This window comes from Pseudorca crassidens, chromosome 8 (assembly GCF_039906515.1).
Source record: "Pseudorca crassidens isolate mPseCra1 chromosome 8, mPseCra1.hap1, whole genome shotgun sequence".
Classification (NCBI taxonomy): Eukaryota; Metazoa; Chordata; class Mammalia; order Artiodactyla; family Delphinidae; genus Pseudorca; species Pseudorca crassidens.
The window spans coordinates 100,100,482-100,118,637 of NC_090303.1; the positions used below are offsets into that span (position 1 = coordinate 100,100,482).

General features: G+C 42.5%; 1 protein-coding gene and 1 long non-coding RNA gene across 2 annotated transcripts in view; one reads left to right on the forward strand and one right to left on the reverse strand.

The window, feature by feature from the left end:
• Positions 1–3,853, forward strand: part of LOC137229426 (uncharacterized) — a 22,887-nt gene extending 19,034 nt beyond the window's left edge. Inside the window, exon 2 of the long non-coding RNA XR_010945677.1 lies at positions 1,262–3,853. This is a non-coding gene — a long non-coding RNA (uncharacterized lncRNA). The remainder of the gene's footprint in view (positions 1–1,261) is intronic.
• ZNF786 (zinc finger protein 786) lies at positions 691–17,913 on the reverse strand. Its single transcript, XM_067747312.1, has 4 exons — positions 17,766–17,913; positions 8,860–8,977; positions 4,561–4,713; positions 691–3,163 (listed from the first exon to the last, which is right to left on the reverse strand). The coding sequence occupies exons 1-4, from the start codon at positions 17,781–17,783 to the stop codon at positions 1,341–1,343; spliced, it is 2,112 nt and encodes a 703-aa protein (XP_067603413.1). The 5' UTR covers positions 17,784–17,913; the 3' UTR covers positions 691–1,340.
• Positions 17,914–18,156: the final 243 nt, after the last annotated feature.

Genomic DNA, 18,156 nt, shown 5'->3' on the forward strand with positions numbered 1-18,156 from the left:
ATGTCTATTACAGTTTACTGACATCTCATTTTCTATCATCCCTAGAATTTCAGGTCAGCCATTCTTTTAAATGAAACATAAACCCTCTGAAAGTCAGGAATTCTCTGGATGGAGTACAACTCTGTCCCTGGGGTATAAACATTGTGTGCTCACACAGCCTTCACCTAGTGTAACAAATGGGGTATTTTCCTCGACTTCTATTTGTATTATGTTTACTTTGAACGTTTCCTTGAAAACTCTCTACATGAAACTGTTGTTGCCTGTCAGGCTCCCTAATAAAGCTGTTTAGCTTTGTTATTTTGTCTTAACTCAGACTTTAGTCATCTGCCTAGAAAGTCACTCTTGGGAATCTCACTCACTCTCTCAGCTGCAAACAGCACCTGTGTTCTGGAACTCCCAAATCTACCTCCTGTCCCAATCTCTTATCTAAACTCTAGCTACCCCCTCTCCATGGGGTGGGATAAATCAGGAGTTTGGGATACTATATATAAAATAGATAATCAACAAGGACCTACTGTATAGCACAAGGAACTATACGCAGTATTTTATAATAACCTGTATGGGAAAAGAATCTGAAAATAAAATAGGTATATATGTATGTATAACTCAATCACTTTGCTGTACACCTGAAACTAACACATTGTAAATCAACTATACTTCAATTTAAAAAAACAAAACTCTAGTCCCATACAACTTAGCACCTTTGGTTTTATTTTCTTCAACCCACATTAATCAAATTTTGCTTGAATTATCAGCTTTTCCTTAAGGGTAACCATGCATAATCACTATGAAACCTGCTGTGAAACTTCAGCATTCACATAGACAAACCATCAGTCGGAGAACTCATTTTGTTGCTATTAGCTTCAAATAAGGCAAAACCAAATCCTATCATATCAGGCCTGCAACAAAAGTCGCTGGGTTAAACCCCCTGCTTATCATCATACTATGAAAAAAAGAAGAGTTGACATTTAACAGTCACCCCATCCTTTTAGCTTTGAGAACAGTACTGGAGGGATTTCCTGCTGTCTAAATTCAAGCTGGGATTTCAGAGTTAGCTTATTAGCACATTGGGGAAAATGACCCATTAAGATGGTGGGAAGAACAAACCTATCTACTGTTTCTATCCACTGTTTTCTATCAATGGATAGAAAACACAGCTGGTGATGTTTTAAATGAGAATCTTTGTGGTTTCTCACATGCCTAACCTGTATTACATTCTTGCTCAAAAAAGGGCCCCTGTTCCTTCCATCTGTCTTACCAGATTTTGGGTTTGGCTGCGCTGGCTGTGGACTCCCTGGCAATACCGACTCTGCTGACCGCTTTGGGCGCCCTCCTCGGCCTCAACTCCAGTCGGCCTCAATCATCGCAAACAGTTGGCTGAGCCTCTGCTTAACGTCAGGCTCACTGGGGGCACGACAGGACTTCGTGTGCACTCTGATGTGTTCGGCGAGTTTCGACTTATAAATGAAACCCTTGCCGCAGTCTGCACAGGCGAACGGCCTGTCGGGACTGTGGATGCGCTGGTGCCGAAGCATGTGGCCCCTTTCCCGGAAGTTTTTATTGCACTCGGGGCAGCGGAAAGGCCTCTCACCGGTGTGCAGGCCCTGGTGGCTGAGCAGCTGCGCCTTCAAGCGGAAGCTCTTGTCGCACTGGGGACACTGAAAGGGCTTCTCGCCTGTGTGCGTCCTGATGTGCTCCACGAGCTTGGACTGCTTGGCGAAGCCTTTGCCACACTCGCAGGAGAAGGGCATCCGGCCGCCGTGCAGCAGCCGGTGCGCCTTCATGTCGGCCTTCACGCGGTAGCTCTTGCCGCAGTCGGGGCACGGGAAGGGCCTCTCGCCCGTGTGCAGGCGCTGGTGGCTCCGCAGCTGCCCCTTGAGACGGAAACGGCGGCTGCAGTCGGGGCAGCCGAAGGGCCGCTCGCCGCTGTGCACGCGGAAGTGCTCGGCCAGCTTGGATGGCCGCGTGAAGCCCTTGCCGCACTCCGCGCACTGGAAGGGCCGCTCGCGGCTGTGCGTGCGCTCGTGCGCCTTCAGGATGCCCTTCAGGCGGAAGCTCTTGCCGCACTCAGGGCACCCGAAGGGCCGCTCTCCGCTGTGAACCCGCAGGTGCTCGCGCAGCTTGCACGGGTGGGCGAAGTCGCGGCCGCACTCGCCGCAGGAGAGCGGCCTCTCGCCGCCGTGCCTCCTCAGCCGGAAGCCCAGGCCGCACTCCGGGCACACGAAAGGCTGCTCCTCTGACTGCAGCCGCCGGTGGAGCCGCAGCCGCCCGTGCTGGCGGGAGGCCCGGCCGCACTCGGCGCACCGGAAGGGCCGCTCTGCGCTGTGCACGTGGGTGTGGTCTGGAAGCCCGCACTGCGGGGAGGAGCGCCGGCCGCACGGGCCGCAGGAGGCCGGCCTCTCCGCGCCGGGGCCGGGCTCGAGAGCCTCCGGGCGCTCCTCGCCAGCCGGGATCAGGCCCGGCTTTTCTCCCGAGCGCGGGAGCTCAGCCTGCTCGGAGGCGGCCCCGGCACCCTCTCTCCGGGAGCCTGGCCTCTCCGCGCCGGGAGGGCCCCGGGGTCCTCGCTCGTCGCAGCCAGGGCACTGGGAAGGCCTCGGCCCCGCGCGCAGGTAGTGGGCGTACACTTCACACTCGCTGCCCAGCAGCTGGCTCTCATCAGGGTGGATTGACAGGGGTCTAAGCAAACACGACTTCCGGCGGAAGCCCCGCCCACATTCTGGACAGCGGAAATGCCTCTGTCCCCGAGGGATGCTCAGCGGCTGTTGTGCCTCGGTTTGTTTGCGGAATTGATTCCAGGCCCTGTGTGGCAGGTCCTTCGAGTGGCTCCCCTGGTGCTGCTCTGAGAGGTTTTTCCAAAAGCATTCCCCACAGACAGGGCAAGGGTGCTGGAGGCCCTCCCCAGAGGTTTCCTGGAAGCCTGGGGGACCGAGGGTCCTGGGACTTACGATTGTGTCTCTTTGGGTGGGTTCCCTGGAGCTGTGGACTACTGGAACTAGAGCCCGAGTATCATGTCTTTGTGGATTCAGGAGGGCGACGACTTGGTCAGGCCTGAAGGAAACATCTTCACTTTTTCCTAATAAGGGTTCAGAGGAACGCTGGCTCTGAAGAGGATCTACTTGGAAATGGCAGTGGGCTTCTCCTGGTTTCACAGCTTGCTGGCTTCCTGAAATTGAAAAGAAAACTTCAGTCAGTATCCCATCCTGTGACATGACCAAGGCTTATGTGGCCGTAGCAGTGACCTGAGGTGGCCTGGAAGCCCAGCTTCCACTGAACTAAACCGGCAGCTCCTTTCAGTGGGGTCAGTTTCATGACCAGGAGTTTGGTGAGAGTCTGCTGAAACTAAACTGAACAGATCTATCTTAGAATAATATTGAAAAGAGAACATGTAAGTCACAAATGTAGGACCTAAGCTTTGGAATCAGACTGGGTTCGAATCCCATTTGTCCATTGTGTAAGCTCTGTCAAACTCATCTCTGGCTTCAGTTCCTTCTCCTGTAGAAATGGAAACAATACATAAGATTGTTGTGAGAACTGTATGAGTTAACGTGGGTAAAGGGCTTAGCGTGGGCCTGGCACACTGCATGTTCCCTGTAAATGTTCACCATTATTATGACATCAGGGCCACCAGACTTGTCCCATTTGGATGCGCAGACATTCCTGGAGTCAAAAAATAATGACAGGGACGTCCCTGGCAGTCCAGTGGTTAAGACTTCACCTTCCAGTGCAGGGGGTGCAGGTTCAATCCCTGGTCAGGGAGCTAAGATCTCACATGCCTCCTCGCCAAAAAACCAAAACATAAAACAGAAGCAGTATTGTAACAAATTCAATAAAGACTTAAAAAAAGATAAAATAATGACGGCAGTGTTACTGACAGGCCCTGGCTAACACTATGATTCCATATACTCCAGGAGCTGTCCTAAGACCAGATGTTCCTCCCTCCTCGTCTCTATTCCTACCAACCTTGTAAAAAGGTTTCTTGGAAGAATTGCTAACAGACAGTAAAATAATTTGTGAAGAAAAACTTTTACTCTCCTGAAAGCAGCAGCTAAAAATTAAACTACTGACAACATTTCTTGGAATGATGCTCCCATTTGACTTTCTCTTTCCATACTTTAATACTGACCCTTAAGAATCCAAAAATCTCAGACTCTCCCATCATGACAAGAAACAAAAGAGGAGTCTCTATTCCTCCCCCCACTACTAAGAATACCTCATATTTGCTGAACTCTTACTGTGCTGCCAGGTATCATTGTGACAGTTTACATACATTAACCCATTTAATCCTATAATGTAGGTACTTTTATTATCTTCACTTTATAGGTCTGGAAACTGAAATACTATGAGGTTGAATAACTTGCCCAAGGTCACCTGGAAAAGGCAAGATCCAGACTCAGGATCCAGAACCCACAATCCTAACAACTATGCTTTACTGCCTTTCTCTAGAATATACCAGGTGTTAAGCCTCAGTCCAGTCAAACAGGAAGTCAAGGTCAGAGAATTGGAGCTAAGAAACCTGAATGGGATGTCTTAAGGACAGGGCCCTGATTCCTTAATACTCACCCACAAACAGCTGTCCCTCAATAACTGGATCCAAATGCAAATCAGCAGAGGTGCAAATTATGTTTCCTGATTTCTGTGATTCTCCCCAGATCCTGAAGAGTTCTCTCCCCTGTTCAAGCCAGGATATTAGTTCTGGTTTGGGAAGTCCATCATCTGTACAGAAAAGTCAAACAGGGTAGTTCGGTTTCCTTGAGCACTAAATTTAAAGCACAATGAGCTGTTTTTAAATTCTCAAATTTACTCCTGGGAAAATGTATGAGAAGAGATTTTTAAAAATAGATTATAGGTTTACACAAAGAAAAGCAGAACTGCCCACACATTATAACAGTGGGTTCCTAATCTACCTGGACCTGTTAGATGACTCTGTGTTTGATTTTGTTTTGGTCCCAATATATCTAGCAATGCTGCATTTTGTCACAGGTTTCTTAAAACTCACCAGTATTGTGCTTTGAGAATTGTGGGACAACCCCTGAGACAACCGGAGATATCTTGGGAATAGGGGGTATATGAAAATAAGAACTGGAGCTTCAGCTAAAATATTCTGAGAAGTACTTCCAGTGACAGTGCTAATCGCAACCTAAAATACAGTTGAGTTCTGCTAGAATAGAAGGGGGTTGCAATGAATGAAATGAACGAATTAAAATATTACAAGATACCCATTTCCCTGTAAAAACTGTTTACGCTGTGTACTTTCAAGTAAAACTTTCTTTCAGTAATATATATATTTAAAAGAACCAAAAGTATGCTTCATGGATTGCTAAAGGGAGATTAGTAGATGGTCCAAATCAGAGAAAGAGGATAAGCTGGGCAATGCTGAGGGATTTTAGGGATAAAATGTCAGAGTGACATATACATTAGCCCTCTGAAATCTGACTTCAACCCCAAAAGAATTCCAAGGCTGCTCTCATGAAAAAAGGAATCACTGTATTTTATTTAAATCCATACACCTAAAACAAATATCATATAATATCGCTTATATGTGGAATCTAGAAAAAAGGTACAGATGAACTTACTTGCAAAGCAGAAATAGAGACACAGATGTAGAGAACAAACATGTGGATACCAAGGGGGGAAGGGGGGGGTGAGATGAACTGGGAGATTTGGATTGACATATATACACTACTATATATAAAATAGATAACTAATGAGAACCTACTGTATAACACAGGGAACTCTACTCAGTGCTCTGTGGTGACCTAAATGGGAAGGAAATCTAAAAAAGAGGGGATATATGTATACGTATAACTGATTCACTTTGCTGTACAGCAGAAACTAACACAACATTGCAAAGCAACTATACTCCAATAAAAATTAATTAAAAAAATAAATCCATACACGTATTCTCAGTCTTCATCTGGGTTGAACTCTCAGCATCTTTTAAAATAAAACAATTTTTCAAAAAAAATTAAGAAAGCAAGTCCATTTACAAGAACATCAAAAAGAGTAAAATACTTAGGAAAAAATTTAATAAAAGAAACATAAGACTTACAGAATACAAATCATAAAATGTTGTTCAAAGTAATTTTAAAAGTCCTAAAAAAAAAAAGTACTAAATAAATGAAATGATATCCCATGTTCATGAATTGGAAGACTTAGTACTGTTAAGATGACCATATTCCCCAAGCCCCATCTGCCTTTTTTTTTTTTTTGGCAGAAATTGACAAACTGATCCTAAAGCAATGGTAATTAAAACAGTGTGGTACTGGCATAAGACTAGACATATATAGATCCATGAAACAGACTTGAGGATCCAGAAATAAACGCTGACATTTACTGTTAATTGGTTTTCCAAAAGGGTGCCAAGATAATTCAATGGGGGAAAGAATAGTCTTTTCAACAAATGGTGTAGGGACAACTGGATATCCATATGCAAAAGAGGCTGGATCCCTATATCACACAGTGTGAAAAAATTAACTCAAAATGGATCAAAGAAGGAAAAAAAAGGATCAAAGACCTAAATATATGTACTAAAGCTATAAAACTCTTAGAAGAAAACAGGAGTGGATCTTTGTGACACTGAATTAGGCAATAGCTTCTTAGATATGACACCAAAAGCTCAAGCAACAGAAGAAAAAATAAATGGGAATTCATCAAAACTTAAAACTTTTGTGCTTCAAAGGACTCCATCAAAAAGGGAACAGGGGGCTTCGCTGGTGGCGCAGTGGTTGAGAGTCTGCCTGCAGATGCAGGGGACATGGGTTCGTGCCCTGGTCCAGGAGGATCCCACATGCCGCGGAGCGGCTGGGCCCGTGAGCCGTGGCTGCTGAGCCTGCGCGTTCGGAGCCTGTGCTCCGCAACGGGAGAGGCCACAGCAGTGAGAGGCCCGTGTACCACAACAACAACAACAACAAAAAAAGGGAACAGGTAACCCAAGAAACAGAGAAAATATCTGCAAATCATATATCTGATAAGGGTTCAGTATTCAGAACAAATAGAGAACACTTATAACCCAACAATAAAAAGACAAATAGCCCACTATAAAAATGGGCAAAGTATTTGAATAGACATTTCTTCAAAGAAGATACACAAATGAAAAGATGCTCAACATGATTAACCATTAAGGAAATGCAAACCAAACCCACATTGATACACCACTTCACATCCATTTGATCTTCTGTTGTTTCTTCATTGCTGCGCGTGGGCTTTCTCTAGTTGTGTCGAGCAGGGGCTACTCTTCACTGTGGTGTGTGGGCTTCTCATTGCAGTGGCTTCTCTTGTTGTGGAGCACGGGCTCTAGGAGCATGGGCTTCAGTAGTTGTGGCACGTGGGCTCTAGAGCGCAGGCTCAGTAGTTGTGAAGCACGGGCTTAGTTGCTCCACGACATATGGGATCTTCCCAGACCAGGGATCAAACCGATGGCCCCTGCACTGGCAGGCGGAATCTTAACCACTGCGCCACCATAGAAGTCCACATCCATTTGATCTTGATGCTTGGAACATTCTTTTTGGGTGGCACAGGGTTCATGTCACAAGATTATTTTTCTTTCCTCTATTGATTCAATTACTTTAATTGGTTCTTCACTAACAATGAAAATAATGTAATATCTTGTATTAATGTTTCAGAAACACTGTATAGAAACTGGAAATCTTAATTATGTCAGACGCTGGCAAGAGAAGTGGAGGGAATATAGGAGAACTAATTACCTTCGTAGACTGAAAGATAAAGAGATATAATGTAAAGTTCATGAAACATGATCTAGAAGTTTATTATTTAAATTATAAAGGTGGCCAACAGAGGCATTAAAAAACTATCAGGGGCTTACCTGGCAGTCCAGTGGTTAAGACTCCACACTGCCAATGCAGAGGGCATGGGTTTGATCCCTGGTTGGGGAACTGGGATCTCACAAGTCACGCAGTGTGGCCAAAAGATAAAACAACAAATATATGTGTGTGTGTGTGTGTATGTGTGTGTGTGTGTGTATGGAACAAATTGGAAAGAAATATTTGTAACATAGATAATAAAATTTTTTTTTAAAGTTAAAAAAATTTTTAAAGAACTATCAAAATTTCGGAAGAAGGGGGAAAAAGGAGATAGAAGAGGGATAGTATAAGTAAGTGAAACCCTCATTTTTCACAGTAAGGAGTTAAACTCAATAACCAAGAAATACAGGTGTAAGCACAATAGACTAGTAAACTGCAGTAAAAACTAAAACAGAAATGATTAACATGGTTGCCTTTGGGGAATTAACTGAGTGAGGGGTGAGGCAAGAGACTTATCATTCATTTTGATGCTTCTCCAAACAGATTGATTTTTTAAAAAACATATTTAATAGTAAAATACACAGACTAAGTAAGCAAAAAGACTAAAAAGAACACCATTACCGTAACCATGCAGAAACAACTGCGGGTAAACACCTATGTATAGCCTTCCAAAATCTCATTGCAGGGAAAAATAACATTAGCTTTTTTGAGGTATATGGACACCACTGTAAAAGTTGACAGGTAGGAACATCCTAGGTTAAAGATATACAGGGTACTTTATGGATATAGGCAAGGTATGTATCCATGTTGAAAAATCATGGCAACCTGTAAGTATATAGTGATTAAAAGCCCTGACATATATTTAGTCATCTCTGACCACCTTACATTACATGCTGTCACAAATATTCTCATGTAGCAACATCTACCCTTGAGTAAGGATTAGCAATGCTTACAGATATTAACAAAAGACTCTGCATAAAAATGCCTTTCTGAGTTAATTTCTGAGAAATCTGGCTACCTGACAAACAGGAGTATGGAGTGACTGAAACCCCTAACAGGACCCAGTTCCATGCCTCAGCCACAGTTAAACACTTCTTACCTAGAGAAACAAGAATCTCATAATTGGTTCTCATTACTTGCTTGTAAAGCTCCTTCTGCCACGGCTCTAGATCCCGCCATTCTTGCTCGGAGAAATAAACGGCCACATCCTCAAAAGTCTGAAATTATAGGCATAATACACATGCAGTCATAATGGCTTCAAAACTCCAGTTCCTTTTCATCAATTTAAGAGTTTCGCAGTGGACAGTGTTTTTGTCCGTTAGGCAGCTTCTTCCTTGGGAACTGCTCCTTCCCTGACTCCCATCATGTGGTTCTGTTGGTGACCATGACCACCCCCTTCCACTTGTTTCTCTATGCCTGTTCCAACTACATATGCATATGTATAGCATGGACCTCTTTCTTTTTCTTCTTCTTCTTTTTTTAAACAAAAATGGGAACAAATCACTGTGTAACTTCTTTCACTTAACTTGTCATCTTTCCAGGTCAATTTACATAGGCAAAATCGGTTTTTTGTTAATTGCGTTATATTCCATGGGTACACATACTCCACTGATGACACATATATTGTTTCCATTTCCTTTATAAATTACCAACAATGCTCTGATATGCTTCCTTATATATTAGTGGTTTTACTTCTGCAGGAAAAGGCTAAATAAAAAGGAGGCCTACTAAATCAAAGGATAGAAACATCTTCAGTTTACGAGATACCACTAGATTGCCTTCCAAAAAGAATCCAGCACTTTTACCCTTGCTAATAAGAGACATTTCTTTACACCTTTGCCAGCACAGGATGTTCTGAAACCTTATTTGTTTGTTTGTTTATTGGCCAACATGATAGGTAAAATATTCTATTTCATTGTTTTATTTATTTATTTTAGGCTTCTCTGTGAGCCATGCGGGATCTTAGTTCCCCCACCAGGGATTGAACCTGTGCCCCCTGCATTGGGAACGCGGAGTCTTAATCACTGGACCACCAGGGAAGTCCCCTGTACTTCATTATTTTAATTTGCATTCATTTGTGAGGCTTAGCAACATTTTCATATTTGGCGGGGAGCGGGGGTTCCACTTATCTTTGTGCATGCCTGTTCACATCCTTTGCTCGACGTTTTAGTGGGCTCCTATAATTTGAATTAACTTTCTTACATTAGGGTTAATAATCCTTTGACTAGTTAACAAACATTTTCTTCTAGTTTATCATTTGTATTTTGACTTTCTCTTCTGCCAAAGAGAACATTTTGACCCTTTTATTTAGTTAAAACCTGAGTCTTTTCCATATTGTTTCCAGCTTTTACTTTCATTTTTTGTATTTGTCACAATCAAAAAATTATACAAATATTCTACTGAATTTTTTTCACAATTAGATTTGCAGCTTAATTCTACAGATGATATTGGTATCTTTATTTATGTACAGCCAATCACAGAACACTAATAAATGCACCACTCTTTCTCCTTAGATTGAAATCCTGACCTTCACCTTTGCATATATTAGATTTTCACATGTATGTGAATCTATATATTGTTATACTATCTATACATATCTGATTACAGTACCTATGCAATGTTATAAGTGCCCCCCACACCCATTCTTTGTCAAGCTACTGCTGTTAATTTCTGGAACATTCATTCTTCCTTACAAATTCTAAAATAATTTTGTCCAGTTTAAAAAAAAGTACATTGGGATTCAATTTTAATTAAATTTATATGTGTATTTAGGAAAGATTGAGCTCATCTAGGAACATGTTCTACCACTCATTTGATCTTGCTTCCTATCCTTTAATAAACTTAATGATTTTCTTCATAAATGTTCTGAATCTTTTTTATGAACTTTATTTCTGGTATTGTGTAGTTTTCCCAACAATTATAAATGGGACCACCTCTGCCACTTCAAATCATTACTACTAGTAGTTTTAAAAAACTGATTTTTGTAAACTTATTTTATATCCAATTAATATACCATATTTGTTTATCAATTCTAATAGTATTAAGGTTTTGGTGGAACCAATCATAGTTCTCAGATAATTTCCCCATCTCTTTTCAAAGTACGTGCACTGCTTTTATCTCATACTGTTGTACTTACTAGAACCTCTTTTGTGGCTTCAGGGTTTAGTACCTTGATTTGGAAGACTTTCCCTATTCTAAAATTATAAAAGATATTCTGGTATATTATAACAATAAGGTACATAATTCTTTTTCCAAAGAGATATTAAATTGTCACAAAACTTACTGATGATTCTTTTACCATTGTGTTGGGATTGCTTTTTCATAAACTAGTTTTCCATTTATACTTGGTTATATTTTTGTTCCACTGGTGGTTTTGTCTATTCTTGCTCCAATACTGGACTGTTTAATTCTTATAGTTTTATCAAATGATTTGCTATTTAAGAGGATATGGCCATCTACCACCACCTTGATCATTTTTTTAAAGGAAACTGTCTTGACCTTCCTTGTCTATTTTCTCTTCTAAATAAACAGGAGAAATATTTTGTCAAATTTATATAAATTCTATTGGGATTCTGATAGGAATATACTAAGTATATGAATTAATTTTGAGAGAAGTGGGTCTCTAAATTATCGGATCTTCCCATCCAGAAACATATATTTATCTAGATTTTTTATTTTCTTTAGTAAAATTTATTGTTTTCTTCATATAGATCTTATATAATTCTTGACAGATTCATTCCTAGGGATTTTAGAGTTCTGGTTGCTACTATGAGAACTGAACTGAATAGGAATATACAAAGCACACACATGCATACCCTTCAAGCACCAGCTGCCTCAGATTACCTGGTGGTGAGCCCTACCTATTCACACCTGGTGTTACAACTTTCCATCTAATTTCAGATAATGTCCCTTCCACTACTTCACAATAACTCAAAAGCTCCATCCCTTCTTACACCCACTTCCACAGGCAAATTTCAGATTGTTTTTAAGGTAATTATTTCTTAATCATTTAACATGCATAAAACTGTGCTGTTTTTATTGTTTCTATCTTTTCTTTTTAACTTGTCACTGACAAACTTTTTGAGTGTTGTGTACCTAACCCCATTTCTCCCATAAGCTCTGTGGTTTTTACTGCATGATTTTGCATTGCACTGTGATTTTTAGAAATGCATATGATGTATGATGGCAGAATTCATTACTTTTAAAATGTTTTCCAAAAATGCTCAAAAAGGCTTCACTGTTTATTTCTTTAATCTTCAGAAGTGTGAAAGATCCAAAAAATTACAGAGTACATTATAGCAAGCATCTGAGTATTTACCACTGATTTAACAAATTTAACATTTTTTCTTCAGATTTCCTTCTCAAGAAATTGAATTTGACAGATAAAACTCAAAGCCCCCTCGGTCCCCACTTCAATCTTATTCTTACACTCAGTCCTATTCACCTCCCTTCTGAGACACAACCATGTTGATGCATGTGGTACGTTTTCAGCTCATGTTTTTAATTTTTTTAATATACATATGTATCTATAAATAATATATAGTATTGCTTTGTCTTTTATACACAAATGCTTTATTATACTGCAACTTGCATTTTTCATGCAACATTTTGAGATCTGTCCATCTTGATATACATAGAACTGATTTATTTTAATTTTGTATAGTGTTCCATTGTCTGAATGTCACAATTTTTAATTCATGCTTTTATCCATTGACCATTTGCTTTCAGTTCTATGAACTGCCTGTTCATATCCTTTGCCTGTATTTTTACTGGGTTATTTGTCCTTTCATTTCTAAGATTTCTTTATATAATTTGTGTATTAACTGTTGACTACATTAGTTTACAAATACTTTCTCCTAGTGTATCTCTTAGCTTTTATTTTTACTTAAGCTGTCTTATATTTATATTGTATATAAATTTTCAATTGTAATGCAATATATCAATCTTTTCTTAGTTCATTTTGCCCTTTGTGGTTTAAGAAATTTTCTTCTACGCTAAGATTATGAAGATATCCTACATCTCCTTCCAAAAGACTGAAGTTTTACTTTTCATGTTTAGATTTTTAATTTATCTGGAACGTAATTTTTTTATGGTATACAGCAATGATCTACCTTAATGTTTTTTTCCAAATGGAAAAGTCAGTTGTCCCAACACCACTTCTGAAGTTCTCCGAATTAGATTCCTAGGGCTGCTGTCACAAAGTACCACAAACTTGGCGGCTTAAAACATTAAATATTTATTCTCTCATAGTTCTGGTAGTTAGAAATCTGAAATCAAAGTGTCAGCAGAGCTATGCTCTCTCTGAAGCCTTTAGGGGAGAATCTGTTCCATGCCTTTCCCTTTGCTTCTGGTGGTGGTTGTTGATATGTGGCATTTCTCAGCTTGCAGCTGCATAGTTCCATCTCTGCCTCCACTGTCACAGGGCCTTCTCCCTTTGTGTGTCTGGGTCTCTGTGACTCTGCTCCTCTTCTTATAAAGACACCACTCATGATGGATTAAGAACCTGTCCTACTCCAGTATGATCTCATCATAACGAATTTCATCTGCAGCAACCCTACTCCTATTTAGGTCACAATCTGAGGTTCGGGGAAGTACATGTATTGGGGGAGACACTATTCAACTCAGTACTCTGCTCTGGGGTCCTCTTTGGGTTTCGTCTGCTCCATGTGTCTACCCCTGCACAAAACAGTACTGTATTAATTCTATGGATTTACTGTAAATTTTATTATCTGCTAGGGCAAGTCCCCGTTATTCTTCTTTTCGGCATCATATTTTGACCTTTATTTTTCCAAACGAAATTTAGAATCCGTTTATATAATTTACAAAAATCTTACTGCCATTTTGATGAAGTTGCAGTAAATTTATATATTAACTTGGAAGGAAAGTATCATCTTTATTATATTTAGTCTTCCCATTTATGGGCATGATTTACCTCCTGTTTACAGGCATATCTCATCTTACTGTGCTTTGTGCTTTGTAAAAAATGCAGGTACTGCATTTGTTACAAACTGAAGGTCTGTGGCAACCCTGTGTCGAACAAGCCTATTGGTGCCATTTTTCCAACAGCATTTGCTCACTTCATGTCTGTGTGTCACTCTTTAGTAATTCTCACAATATTTCAAACTTTTTCATTATTATTGTATTTGTTATGGTGATTTGTGATCAGTGATCTTTGATGTCACTTTTTTTTTTTTTTTGACTGTGTTGGGTCTTCATTGCTGTGCGCGGGCTTTCTCTAGTTGTGGCGAGCGGGGGCTACTCTTCGTTGCGGTGCACAGGCTTCTCATTGCCGTGGCTTCTCTTGTGGCGGAGCACGGGCTCTAGGTGTGCGGGCTTCAGTAGCTGCGGCATGTGGGCTCAGTGGTTGTGGCTCGCGGGCTCCAGAGCGCAGGATCAGTAGTTGTGGCGCACGGGCTTAGCTGCTCCACGGCATGTGGTATCTTCCCAGACCAGGGCTCAAACCCATGTCCCCTGCACTGGCATGCGGATTCTTAACCACTGCACTACCAGGGAAGCCCTGATGTTACCATTTTAATTGTGTTTGGGTGCCATGAGCCGTGCCCATATAAGACGGCAAACTTAATCAATCCATGTATGTGTTTTGGGACTTCCCTGGTGGCACAGTGGTTAAGAGTCCACCTGCCAATGCAGGGGACATGGGTTCAAGCCCTGGTCCGGGAAGATCCCACATGCTGTGGAGCAACTAAGCCTGTGTGCCACAACTACTGAGCCTGTGCTCTAGAGCCCGTGAGCCACAACTACTGAGCCCGCGTGCTGCAACTACTGAAGCCCACGCACCTAGAGCCCGTGCTCTGCAACAAGAGAAGCCACCTTAATGAGAAGCCCGCACACTGCAACCAAGAGTAGCCCCTGCTCGCTGCAACTAGAGAAAGCCTGCTCGCTGCAACTAGAGAAAGCCCGCGCGCAGCAACAAAGACCCAACACAGCCAAAAATAAATACATTTATCAAAAAAAAGTTATTAAAAAAAATGTGTGTGTTCTGACTGCCCCACGGACTGGCCCATCTCTCTCCCTCTCCTCGGGCCTCTTTATTCCCTGAGATAGAACAATACTGAAATTAGGCCGCTTAATAACCCTACATTATTAAGTGTTCAAGTGAAAGGAAGAGTCACACATCGCTCACTTTAAATCAAAAGCTAGAAATGATTAAGCTTAGTGAGGAAGGCACATGGAAAGCTGAGACAGGCTGAAAAGCGAGGCCGCTTGTGTCAGTTAGCCAAGTTGTGAATGCAAAGGAAAAGTTCTTGAAGGAAATTAAAGTGCTACTCGGTGAACACACAAATGATAAGAAAGTAAAACAGCCTTACTGCTGATACAAAGCAAGTTTTAGTGGTCTAGAGAGAAGATTAAACCAGCCACAACATCGCCTTAAGCCAAAGCCTAATGCAGAGCAAGGTCCTAACTCTTTTCAATGCTATGAAGCCTGAGACGTGTGAGGAAGCTGCAGAAGAAAAGTGTGAAGCCAGCAGAGCACAGTTTATGAGGCCGAAGGAAAGAAGCCGTCTCCTAAACATAAATGTGCAAGGTGCATCAGCAAGTGATGGTGTAGAAGCTGCAGCAAGTTCTCCAGACCTAGCTAAGATAATTAATGAAGGTGGCTATACTAAACAACAGATTTTCAATATAGACAAAACAGCCTAATATTGGAGAAAGATATCTTCTAGGACTTTCGTAGCTAGAGAGGAAAATCAATGCCTGGCTTCAAAGTTTCAAAGGACAAGCTGAGTCTCTGTTGGGAGCTAAATGCAGCTGGTGACTATAAGTTGAAACCCCTGTTCATTTACCATTCCAAAAATCCTAGGGCCCTTAACAATTATGCTAAATCAACTCTGCCTGTGCTCTAGAAATGGAACATCAAAGCCTGGGTGACAGCACAGCTGTTTACAACATGATTTACCAAATATTTTAAGCCCACTATTGAGACCTACTGCTCAGGAAAAAAGATTCCTTTCAAAATATTACTGCTCATTGACAATGCACTTGGTCACCCAAGAGCTCTGAAGGAGATATATAAGGCATGTTGTTTTCATGCCTGCTAACACAATATCCATTTTGCAGCCTATGGATCAAGGAGTAATTTCGACTTTTAAGTCTTATTATTTAAGAAATACCTTTCATAAGACTATAGTTGCTATACATAGTGATTCCTCTGATGGATCTGGGCAAAGTAAATTGCAAATCTTTTGGAAAGGATTTATCCTTCTAGATGCCACAAAGAACATTCATGATTCATGGGAAGAAGCTGAAATATCAATGTTAACAGGAGTTTGGAAGTTGATTCCAACCTTCATGGATGACTTTGAGGGGTTCAAGACTTCAGTGGAGGAAGTAACTGCAGATGTGGTAGAAACAGCAAGAGAACTAGAATTCGAAGTGGAGCCTTGAGGGTGTGACTGAATTGCTGTAACCCCATGATAAAACTTTAACAGATGAGGAGTTGCTTCTTACGGATGAGCAAAGACAGTGGTTTCTCCAGATGAAATATACTCCTGCTGATGCCATTTAGATTGTTGAAATGACAACAAAGGATTTAGAATATTACATAAACTTGGTTGATAAAGCAGTGGCAGGGCTCAAGAGGACTGACTCCAAATTTGAAAGAAGTGCTACTGTGGGTAAAATGCTATTAAACAGCATTGCATGCTACAGAGAAACGACTCCTGAAGAGTCAACTGATGCAGCAAACTGCACTGTTGTCTTATTTTAAGAAATTGCCACATGCCAACCTTCAGTAACCACCACGCTGATCAGTCAGCAACCATGAACAAGGAGCCAAGACCCTCCACCAAGCAGAAAGATTACAACTTGCTCCAGGCTCAGAAAATGATTAGCAATTTTAGCCAGAGTATTTTTAATTAAGGTTTGTACATTGTTTTTTAAGACTTAATGCTACTGCACACTTAACACACTACAGTACAGTATAAACATAACTTTTATATGCACTGAGAAACCAAAAAAATCGTGACTTCCTTTACTGTGATACTTGCTTTATTGCAGCAGTCTGAAACCAAACCCAAAATATCCCCAAGGTATGCCTGTTATTAATAATTTTTGCTATAAAGGTGTTACAGGGGCTTCCCTGGTGGCGCAGTGGTTGAGAGTCCGCCTGACGATGCAGGGGACACGGGTTCGTGCCCCGGTCCGGGAAGATCCCACATGCCGCCGAGCGGCTGGGCCCGTGAGCTATGGCCGCTGAGCCTGCGCGTCCGGAGCCTGTGCTCCGCAACGGGAGAGGCCACAACAGTGAGAGGCCCGCGTACCGCAAAAAAAAAAAAAAAGGTGTTACATATCTTTTATATATTTAGTCCTAGGTATTATGGTTTTTGTTGAGATTGTTAACGGTATCTTAAAAGTAATGATCTCATGAATTCATTTAGTAATCTGAAAAAATGCTCAATATGTAAGCTTATAGAGAAAAACATAAAACCTCAATTTCAACAAAACACTAATCAAATAATGTGTACCCTACTTAGGTTTTTATATCTTCTCCTTCCAACGTGTCCTCCTTCCTTCTTACACTCAACACAAACTTCAACACGTTAGCGTTAAATTCTGCCATTTAAGTCCCTGCCAACCATCATTTCAACCATTCAGAATCTTAAATCTTTTCAAACACTTGTTCTAAATTCAGTAACTATAATGTAAAACTGGCTGAACTAGTTAACATGCATTGCCGGCCCCAGACCAACTTCGATCCTATCTCTCATCCGCCCGTCTCACGCACAGGCGCCCCCGGCCCAGACTCCGCCAGTTCCACGATCGGCTTTGTTTAGGGCTTTGGACACGCACGAGCCCAAGGGTCGGCGTTCACCGGCTCAGTCCAGGGTCCAGACCCCACCGCAGGCGCTAAGCGCGACCCTCAGACCCCGCCCCACCCGTCCGCCTCCGCCCCGGGAGGATCCCAGGATGCCGGCCCGCCGAGCCGGAACCCGAGGACCCTCCCAGATCCCCGAGCCGGGCGTCCGCGCGGGGAGCCCCTCTTACCGGAGCCGGCTCGGCCATGGGCCCTCGCGGTCCCACCTGGCCCCGGACCGGGTTACAGCCAAGCCAGGAGTCCCTGCTGCCCGCGGCACCTTCCCAGCGGCAGCGGCGACCGCGGCCTCCCACCCCGCCGCTGCTCGCCGACCTGCAGGCCCAGCGCAGGCGCGGTGCACGCTGGGACTCGCGGCCGCTCTGCCCCACAGCGGCCCCTGCGGCCTGGAGGAGCGAGCGCTGTCTGCAGTGGCAGCCCGCGCCGTGCAGACCGGTGTCAGTCGCAAGCCGCAGCCGTCCGGGGGTGACCGATCCTCGCACTCTCTTGGGGGACCCAGAGGAGGGAGACGGAGATGCAGACGGAAAGAGGGGGAAATGCAGCGTCAACTGCAAATGGATGGAT

Coding starts and splice junctions, on each gene's coding strand:
- ZNF786 (XM_067747312.1), bottom strand. Junction 4,714..8,859: donor TGAGATTCTTGTTTCTCTAG/GTAAGAAGTGTT, acceptor TTTTCTGTACAG/ATGATGGACTTCCCAAACCA. Junction 3,164..4,560: donor TGAGGGACAGCTGTTTGTGG/GTGAGTATTAAG, acceptor TTTCAATTTCAG/GAAGCCAGCAAGCTGTGAAA.